Here is a 10881-nt window from a genome sequence, read left to right as displayed (position 1 = left end):
CATTGTGTACGCATCGAGAATTGTTGTTTCGAACTCCTAAATTTTTTTAATTTTTAGAAAATCCAGTTCTTCTCAGACGGAATCTATTGGTGAAGTGACAAATTCGAAATTATTTAATGCTGAAATTATTTATCCAAAAACAGTTAAGGTATGGATTTCAAATTTTGTCCATCAGTAGCTAACGGTGAAATCTACCACATATCTTTACGTAAAATGACATTACTTTTTTTAGCCAACTGATGTAATTATCACACGTTGGAGAGCAGATCGTTTCTCATGTGGTGCTTTTAGCTTTGTTTCATCAAATTCTACATGTAAGTTTGCATAATTTATTACATTCCATCACAAATTTTCATTTGAAAATCTTCTTTAAAGGAATCATTAAATAACTCAGTTAATTAATTAATTAACAAATTGGTCGATTGAGTTTCAAGTTCGACCATTTGTTCAATTTCTTCGGGAATTTCCAATTGTTTTTTTTTTTTATATAAATTTATTGAAATTTTAGTAGATGCATATGATAATCTAGCAGCACCGGTAAAAGACTCAGCTGGTTGTGATCGAATTTTTTTTGCTGGAGAGCATACCTGTCGAGAACATCCTGGATCGGTTAGTTTAATTAATACCTTCCTTTTTTTTTTTTGATTACTTATTTTTCAATTACTTTGAAATATTGTACAATGTTGTGAACAAAAATCTACATAATTTTTATACCTTCAGATTCATGGTGCTTATTTATCGGGTTTACGTGAAGCAGGACATATCGCTGATTGCATACTTGGAATACCATATGATGTTAAAGTTAATTTTGAAAATACAGTAACAGCTTTATCGGAAAATGTTTAGCATTTTTGTTTGTATATTTTTATCATCGAAAAATTCTAATTTTTATTCAATTCGTTTCAAAATAGTTTAAAAAAATGATTGATTGGACAAATTTTTATTTCTCACTAAATATTATCTCTGATAATTTCTCTCTCTAATTCATCATCTTTTTTTTTTAGCTAATACTTTCTTTTCATGGATATATTTCTGAATTATCAAATTCTAATATGTTTTCCAGCATTTCTATCATTGACATTTTTAATATTTTATGAATTTTTATTGAAATAAAAGATTTTCTATTTTCGAGAAACATTATAGCATCATTTGTTAAAAAATAAATGCTTTCATAGGTTTTTTTTTCGGTGAAAGTAATAAAAAAGAATCAATCAATGAAGGTTTAAATAATAAAATTATAATAATTAAAGGTGAAAATTACACAATTATCATTTGGGAGTATATAATAAAATACCAATTTATTGATTGATTGCTTAAATTCTAATTTATATTTCTCAAGTTTACTTCTTATTTATTAATAGGAAAGTTTGAAAATTGTTAACTTATTTGAAGTACTGCTAAGCTTAAAACAATGCTAGGCTTTAATTTTACATTCTATAAAATTGAGAAGTAGCTTTCTAACAGCAGCAGCTATGACTTGTCAATTATACTGCTAATAATCTATTTAAGAGATGACATGACAATACTAATAGATTATAGGTAATAATATAACATCGTAATCAGTAAGGATTAGGTTGATTAAATTGCAAAAAATGTTTCTGTGCATCTTCGTGTTATAAATAAATTTTAAAAATTTTGTACGTATTGCTGCTATTCCCATATAATTAAAAATTAGCAAATAATTTTATCACACAAATTATATCACTATAAATCGAAATTTCAATTCTTAAATCTTATTTTATTTTCAAAAATGTATTTTGTTTGAGAATTTCGATATTATTCCAATTAATTTAACCGAATAATTTGTCGACAGTAATTTATCGGTCTGTTTGGATATTATTTCAGTTAATTTAACTGAATAATTTATTGAGTTGAAAGTTTGAATGCTTTGCATTTTCATGCTTGCTTGAATATTTCAGATTTCGGAAATAAATTTTTCAATCTTTTTGGAATTATATTTTGGTGTTTCTTTTCTGCCCCAATTTTTAAATCATTTCATATTTAAAAAAAACAAATTGCGACAGTATTTTATTGAAAAAAACAATGAAAAAGGTTGGAAGGCACCGAATAAATGAATCTACAAATAACAAACTAAGCCATGAAATATACATTCAAATTCAGAATCACAGTTTCAGAAATTGTGATTTTTGTTTTTTTTTTTTGTTTGAAATATACATTCAAATTCAAAATCACAATTTCAGAAATATTTCAAAACCTATGAAAAACTTCTAACCTGAAAAAAAGAAACAGCGAATGCAGTTCTCTGAAATATTTAATAATCTGTCAACTATTAAATGGGAAATATAAGGAAAAAATAAATTAAAAATTTTCCGTAAGAAAAAAAATCTAAATTTCGTCATATATTTTCATGTGATGAATTTAATTCTTATCATTTTCCACTTATTAATTAAGTAGTGTTTGAGGGAAAAATTATTCAGTAATGATAATTACCACGAGATTCATAATTATTATCACGTATATCACGACGGAAATCTTCCTCATCATATTCATCGAAACCATGCGTATCTTCACGTTGTAATACCGGTCTTTGGGGTATATTTTGTTGAATTGATACTGATGATTGCGATGGATCTTGGTAATATCCGGAATTCTGGATTAATTGCTCATCATATTGTACCTAAAAATAAATTTTTTTCAAAATTTTTTATACAAAAAGTATGCATGAGAAAGAATACTTTAAGAGTGTTTCGTGTTATTCAGCTGGAACTTAAATTTAAATTTGAAATTTATCACCGAAAACCCTTTATGATCCCAGGATTTTCAGTAATTTTCAGTAATATTTTCAGTAGTTCAGTAACTGAGTAACAATCGCCCATTACTTTTCGTGAAGATTAGATTGAATTTTTCAATATTTCCTTTGAAATTCTTTAAACAAAATCAGTGATAGTTATAAATTTAATGGAAACATGAAAATGATCATATAAGCATGACCAATGGATGACCTCTAAGCCAACAAGTTAAAACGATACTTACAGAAGTATGTAGCATGAAAAGTCAAACATTAATTTTAGTGTACAATGAGAATTAAAGAATAAGCAATTTTTTTCTAAACAAATCAATTGAGTTTCTAATTTCGAACTCATTTAATTAAGTGTCAAATTGAATCGATAATATTTCGATCAGGTAATCAGTAATGGAACAAACAGAAAATAATAACTATAAATAAAAAAGAAATAAAGGTTTATATAAATAAGAGTACTAATTAGGAAATATAAGCAAAAAAATGAATAAATTATGGTGTAATTTACCAAACTATGAAGGCAAAATTTTGCATTTAAATTATTTGAAATTAAAATCGAATATTTAAGAAAAGAAAAAAATGTTTCTCGCTATTAACATTGATCATTTATGTGATTTTACTTCTATCTTTTCCAATTCTATTAATTTATATGAAAATTGCTAAAATGAAAACTTGAAATTTTACCGATGGAAGGTTAAATGTTGGAACACGTTCTTGCTGTTGTGGATTTCTTTGTCGAATCGTTGGCGGAAAGTTCATATTTGGTGAGTTAACCATTGGTGACATTGCTAATGGATGTCCCATTCCTGAATTCATATTTATAATTTAGTATTCCATTTATCCATGGTAATTAATTATAATATATTGTATTTTGAAGTCAATTATTTATAAATTTAGTATAATATAGGCAAGGAATGGAAGGTTCACATTGGCAAACAAATTTAGCTGACATTTATTCTATTTTGAAATTAAAAGAAATATTTACAATTTTCATTAAGGCTCTTTTTAACAAAAAATTTTTTCTTTAATTTGTACTGTAATTTAATTATTTCTCAAACAAATTCTAACTTAAATTTTTTTACGAAATTTTGAAATTTATTTGATATAAATTTTTTACAAATGACTAAATGAAAAATGTTAACCTTGCATAATTTGTGATGGCGTAAACAATGTTGCTGGTCCGCGATTTTCCATTGGATTCCGCTTTATTCGGGGTGGCGATTTAACGGGTGGATGTGTTGCTCTCCAATATGATTCCATATAATCAGCTAAATGCTCACATGCATCTTCCAGTTGATTCTCATCCAACAAAACATCAAACATCTCCTAAAATTAATTTTAAATGATAAAATTTTATTATTTATAAAATTGGGAAGTTAATTTTTGTTAATGACTTTTATGCAAATTAAAATCTTGTTAAAATCATTTTTGTGAAAATTTACATTAAATTTTTTAACTTACCACTGGACATTGTGCTAATTTTTCGGCCGCAACCATTTGTACATTCATATTTCGCGTTTGTGATTTATTCCTTGATTTAATAAGCCTTTGAAGAACCTAAAATTAATCATGTATTAAGTATAACCTGAAATCGATTAAGTAACTAATTAAGTACAGAGTATAGAAGGGTATTCTGAAATATGAATGTTATTACAGACAGATATGATTAATAATGTTAATTAATCTATTATTTACCTTTTTGCGTACATTTCAACGAAGCAATCAATTTAAATTTCAGTTTTATCTTTTTTTTTTCTTTTAAATAATATTTCCGAAATAAAAGAGGAGAAAGTGGAAGTTTCGAAAAAAAAGCTAACTTTAGGTGAGCTAATTTTGATGTAAACATGAATTGGTGCAAGCGATGTTTTAGCTAATTGCGACGGATGATTGATTGTGTCACAGTCTAACACAACAAGCTGCATAGATCGAGCTAATTCAAATATTCTTTCTATTTCCGCCTGAATTTCAGCTAAAAAAAAAGACAAAATGAAGCTTACTGCTAATAAAAATTAAAATTTGCAAACAATCAGTAAAAAGATATTTTAATAGTCTCTAGAACAATATGTCACTATAAATTGTCATATCTATGATATGATAGCAATTAACACGAAAGGTCATCTTTCGTTATGTAGGAAAATTTCTATATCAAAATCGTCGCCTAAGAAAAATTGTGTATACTTGAATTATTACCTTAGGAAAATGTCAATACCTAAATTATCGCTTGAGAAAAATATCGATAATTTAATTATTACCTGAGAAAAATTCCCATAGCTAAACAGTCACCTGAGGAAAATGTATGTATACCTAACTTATTGTTTGAAAAAATTGTCAATCCATTAAATTATTAGCGGTGATAAAATATCTACATCTAAATTGTCATCTGAGAATTCTATACCTAAGCTGCCATCTGAGGAAAATGTTGATGCTTTGGTTGTTACTTGAGGTAAACATTTATACCTAAATTGTTGCTTGATCTTGAATTTGCTCTTTCTATTGTTGCCCGTTTTGATGGATTATTCATCAGTGTTCGTTTTGCTAATGATATATCAGCAGTAACCCGTGTTATTATTATCCTGAAAAAAAAGAGAGGTTTTTGAAGTAAAGTTTAAAATATAAAATATTTTGAAATTGAAATTTTTTACTAAAAAAAAGAAAATCAGAATGATGTCAACAAACCTCCCCTCAAATCGATGTTTCAAATAATCAAAAACAGCTTTTTGCATCATATCTGTGACCTCATAACCTTTCAATGACGGTCCAACAATGACAACAGGTCGCATTGATGGCACTACATCATATGGTGGTAAACTTTCTTGCTGTAATAATTACTTCTTTTCAAATTATTCTTATTTGCAAAAAAATAAAAGTTAAAAATTTTGATTTAGGAAAATTTCTAATTCAAGTTTGTATAATTTTTAAATGCAAAAATTTGGAAAAATTATCATAAATAAGAAAAAAATGAAAAGTTTCACAAACAGTTTTTATATTTAGGAAACAATAAATAACCTTCTTGAACATCAATTTCCTTTTTTCTTTTGCAGGAGGTGGTGTAGAAACTAAATCGGTGATTTTTTTACCATGTGTATTACCTTCCTCATCTAATTCACCTCCTGGAAATATATTGATTTTCCCGGGATGAAAAATATCTTCCTGATCATTCAAAATAATGATTTATAGTAATGAAAATATGCTAAAATGATTGTTATATCTATGCATGATTAATATTCATCCAAATTTTCTAGTTCATACTTACAATTGTCATTGGGGTATTTCACATTAAAATTTACGAAATATTATCCATTATTTAAATTTATTTTTGAAAATATTCACGATAAAAATGAAATTTCTTTCGCATATACTAACTTAGCACCTGGTGTAGGAGGAGTTGAACCGTGGGAACCACTTCGTGGCATCATATCATCTAAGCTAGCCAAATTTGGTATGCTCGATGATTTACTGAAAAAAGTGAATTGAAAAATATCAATAAAAATAAACCAACTTTACTTACTTAAAAACAAAAAGTTTCTCCTTTTAATTGGCATTGTGTTAATTAAATTCTGAAAATTAACAAAAACAAGAAAAGAATCATTCAGTTTTGGAAATTGAAACCATTTCATTTTTACAGGAAATGAGTAAATTAATAAATAACTTTTATTGCATCGTTTCCCTTTTTTCATTTTAGTTTATTTAACACTACAAATTACATTCTCTAATCAAATAACACTTGAAATTTTGTCATTTATATTGTTTTCCTTTTTTCCCTAAATTTTTTCAAAAAAATATGTATGCATATCCTGAAAATAAACAGTTAAATTGGCTTGTATCACTTTGACAGTATCCTTGTGAAAATTTAAGAATTTTCCTCATCAAAAACTGAAATAATTACTTATCAAAAAAGGGAAAAGTTAAAAAATGGATAACTTATCATAAAAAATAAAAGTACGAAAATTTTATCACTAATCAATAATTTTCAAAAGAATTTCATTTCAGTTTGCATAAGCTATGATGATGAATTAATAATGTTGGTAAAATTTCAACACTATGAATATTCTTACGAGTATCTTTAATGTCTTATCTGATAAGTTATCATTTCAAGATAAGAAATCAAGTTGAAATAAAAATGTTATTTCAACGTACAATTTTAACCCCTTTGCACTCTGTTGTCGATTGTTTTCAAGTTTCACTGGTGATGGAATAAAACCAAGATCATGTCCTTCTTTCACCAAACGTCCTATCCACCAATCGTTATTATATTTCTAAAAATTTTATAATTTAAATTAAGTTTTAAAAAAATTACAGAAAAGTTACTGCTTATTACTGTTACCATTTAATGCTACTGCTTAAAAAGTTACTGCTTAATATTGCCTATTTTGTAAATTTTCGTTTTTCTTACAAAAAATTAGAATGTGAAATAAATTAAGCATTTTAAAATAATGGCACAATGGAATGTTTGGAATAAATACAAACTTATTCAAGTTTATCTGATTTGATTTGTTGAGTTTATTTTCAAAATTAAGCTAAATGATACAGTTTAATTTCAATTAAGATAAAATTTGAAGAATGAATTTTTGAAATTTTTCAAAAAAATTACTTACCTCTTTGATGTGTAAGAAATCTTTAACTTTAAATGATACTGCACAACCATGTACAGGTGAATCATCATCCAATGTTCCATCAAATTCCACATTTGTACATACAGCAAAAGCTACCGGTTTATACTGCAATTAACAATTTGAAGGATGGAAATTTACAAAAAAAAAAAAAATTAAAAAATTAAAAAATTTTAAAAATTAACTTTTTCAATTATAGCTTAGTTTTTCAATAAAATATTCATTCATTTATTAATTTCAATTTTATTAATTATCATTTATTACTTATCCATTCTAAATACTTTAATTGTTTGCTTATTTATTGCTATTTCAGGTATCATAATGATACAGTTGAAGAAACCTAAATGAATATACTATATTCATCCCACGAGGATTATGGTTATAGACAAGTTATGGCGAAGTATGAAGTTAATATTAATAAGATGAAGTAAATTGTATTATTTGTTATTTGTAAAGGCACAAAATTAGTTACAATAATCCTCATCTTTCTATAATTTTCTGGTACGAATAAATCCTTCGTCATCCTGATTAGATCACGATGAACGAACCAAAAAATGGACCCTTTCCTCAATCAATTACTATTTTTGATCAAAAAATAAGAGGTATAATATCAGAAGCAGTATTAATTATTTGAAATGATATTAATTAATGGTACTACGTAACAACATTTATACTTTAGCCCGTTCAAGTTGCAATGCTGCGGAACGTTCCGCATCACGGCGTAGCGTTTCTCGATTCCTTTCATCCAAATCAAAATCACTTTCTCGGCGGCTAAAATTCGAATCAGCACTACCCTTAAAATTTAAACTTTTATAGAATTAAGTGAGTACTTTATAGCAAAAGGATGAATTTTCCCTTTTTTTTTTAAATTTCAAAATGCAAAAAGTTAAATAATTAATTACTATTATCCCACTGATCCAACTTCATTTCTCAAATTATCAAAATAAAAAATGAAATTTGATAAAAACTAAAATGTTAGATGAAAAATAACATAATTTACTAGCAATTAAAGCTGTAGGAAAAAATATGAATTACTTGAAAACGTACGATAAAAAATTCAAATTTTTACAACTAATTCAATTTTACTTAATTATAAATTACAAAAATGTACATTAATTATACTTTTCTTAAATGTAAATTATAAAAATAAAATCTTTTCAATAATCAATAGTTTAACATTACTATCAAAAATCAATAATTGTACATTTCATTTTAATCATTTGATGAATAAATGATAAATTGATAGAGAGTACGGTGATAAAAGAAAAGCAAACATCAAATTTAAATTTCTCTTTCAATTTATTTGCTGCCCTATTAAAGATTTATATAATTTTGAATAAAGTTACAATAAATTACTGGTAATATTATAACTGAATTAATGATTTTTTGAATAAATTAAAATGTTTAAAAATTTTAATTGCATCAAAATGTGTACTTAATTGAAATATTAATTCATAAATAATTGAATAAAAACCTGTCGACGAAAAGTCATCGATTTAATTGAAGCAATTTTGAAAATGAAAGAAAATGATACCAAAATATGAGCTGTTTAAAATTCGAATCAACTAATCATGACAACATAATCATTATCTAAAATGAAACATTTAAAGTAATACATCATCAGTAATTAATAAAAGATATAATTAGCATCGCAATATTTTAATAAATCAATAAAATATAATAAATATATTTTTCAATAATTTATAATAAATATAAAATGAAAATCATTAATAGAGCAAAAGATATTTATATATTTTAGAATAGATTAAATTAAAAAAAAAAAAGATCCCAAACAACAATAAATTTTTGTTTGCCAAATCTTTGCTAATTTTTTACTAGGCTATTTATTATGAACTGTACTATTGGTTCTTTATTTTCCTCCTAGAATTGATCGTTTTTTTTTTTTAAACTTATGATAAATATTACTACATAAAAGTAATTATGTAAATCACACTTAGATATGCCACTTCCATTTCAAAAGAAAAAAAAAATACTCCTAAAGTATTGATTGTTTAGTATTATCTTAATTTAGCAATTAATTAAAGTAAAACTATCAGATCAGTTAATCGATAAATTAATTAGCATCATTGAAGAACTTCTTATTGTTACCAAAAGTAACTCCTAATTTCTTCGTATTACTGCTATTACTAGTATTATTATAACGGAATTACTTATCTAATATTTGAAATATACGAAGTGAGTTAGAATTATTTACTTAAATATTTGAAATATTTAATACGTTGAGAATTATCTATTTGATTTTTGAAATACGTTAATTTACTCAAAATAATTAGCTGATATTTGAATTATGCTAATTTATTGAGAATAATTTTTTGAAAATTAAATTTCAATTTACTTACTTGATACTTAACATGTGTTAATTCAGTTTTTTAGCAGTAAAATAAAAACATTTTAAGGTCACTGCTGTTTTAAATTTAAATTAACGCATAAACTTCCAGCTAATATAATATATCGTAAATTAAAAGAAATTTTTTTTTCATCAGTTTTGAAATTTTACTTATTATCAAAATTCCAATATTGAAAAATTTGATTTTAATTTAAATCTAAAGTGGAAATGAATAATTATTATAAGGGGAAAAAGGAGTTTTTGTGAATTACTATTTTAAATTACTAATTAAAATAAGTTGACATATCCTCGTCAAATGATTGAAGAAGAAAATGATTGAAAAAAATAAAAAAGAAAAAAAAACAAAAACAAAAACAAAAATTACAAAAAAATATTAAAAAAATAAACTTAATAAAAAAAAAATTCGATTAAACAAAGAAAAGTTAGATGAGAAAAATTTTTTTAGCATCAATGAATTAATTTAAAAAACTATTTGTATGTAATAAATATTTTATATTTAATTCCATCGTAGTAATCATTTTACTTTTATTTCTCGATTTTTTATTCTTTTTATTTTTTTGCTTCCTAGGCTATTTTCTTTCTTGGCTATTATTACATACGATATTATATACTACGGTGAGATGAAAAACGTTTAAATGATGATTACAATGATTATAATTTGTGAAATTTTATTTCACTCCTTTCAACAAAAAATAATTTGTTTCCGAAAAATTTAAATATTGGTGTAATTTTTTCTTTTTCTTTTTTCCAATATCAAAACAAATTTCAATGTTATCATATATTACATTTCTCCCAATTTAATACATTTTTAAATGGTATTTAATTAAATAGAAAAGTTGGATAAATGTTTAAATATATTGTATATTTATGAGGAATATTTATTTTTAAAAAATTTAGGTATCAGGAAAAGAGAAAAAAAAATGGTATTCTTGCAAGTTACGGTACTGTTTAATAAAAATAAAAAATGTTATTTGCAAGTTACCATATTATAGTAATATTTTTTGCAAGTTACGCTATTGTAGTAACATTTTTTGCAAGTTACGCTATTGTAGTAATATTTCCTGCAAGTTGCACTACTGTAATAATATTTCCTGCAAGTTACGCTATTGTAATAATATTTCTTGCAAGTTACGCTATTGTGG

At 24.9% G+C, this 10881-nt stretch overlaps 2 protein-coding genes across 2 annotated transcripts in view; one reads left to right on the top strand and one right to left on the bottom strand.

Moving 5' to 3' along the window:
- LOAG_17419 (hypothetical protein) overlaps window positions 1–875 on the top strand; it is a gene marked incomplete at its 5' end in the record, with an annotated part of 2673 nt that extends 1798 nt beyond the window's left edge. Inside the window, 3 exons of the mRNA XM_020450082.1 lie at window positions 233–314; window positions 509–609; window positions 721–875. Of these exons, the coding sequence (XP_020306301.1) occupies window positions 233–314; window positions 509–609; window positions 721–846 (309 nt within the window). The 3' untranslated portion in view covers window positions 847–875. The remainder of the gene's footprint in view (window positions 1–232; window positions 315–508; window positions 610–720) is intronic.
- Window positions 876–2372: 1497 nt separating this feature from the next.
- Window positions 2373–8967, bottom strand: LOAG_09222 (voltage-dependent calcium channel beta 2a subunit). The gene is made up of 13 exons (XM_020447889.1): window positions 8846–8967; window positions 8046–8165; window positions 7357–7479; window positions 6899–7017; window positions 6132–6217; window positions 5768–5871; window positions 5438–5577; window positions 5219–5334; window positions 4579–4730; window positions 4223–4318; window positions 3904–4087; window positions 3446–3567; window positions 2373–2638 (listed from the first exon to the last, which is right to left on the bottom strand). The coding sequence occupies exons 1-13, from the start codon at window positions 8861–8863 to the stop codon at window positions 2435–2437; spliced, it is 1584 nt and encodes a 527-aa protein (XP_020301925.1). The 5' UTR covers window positions 8864–8967; the 3' UTR covers window positions 2373–2434.
- Between the last annotated feature and the right edge of the window lie 1914 nt (window positions 8968–10881).

This window comes from Loa loa (assembly GCF_000183805.2).
Source record: "Loa loa unplaced genomic scaffold supercont3.72, whole genome shotgun sequence".
Lineage (NCBI taxonomy): Eukaryota > Metazoa > Nematoda > Chromadorea > Rhabditida > Onchocercidae > Loa > Loa loa.
Note: the sequence above shows the minus strand (reverse complement) of the source record. Positions and strands in the feature narration are given on the sequence as shown.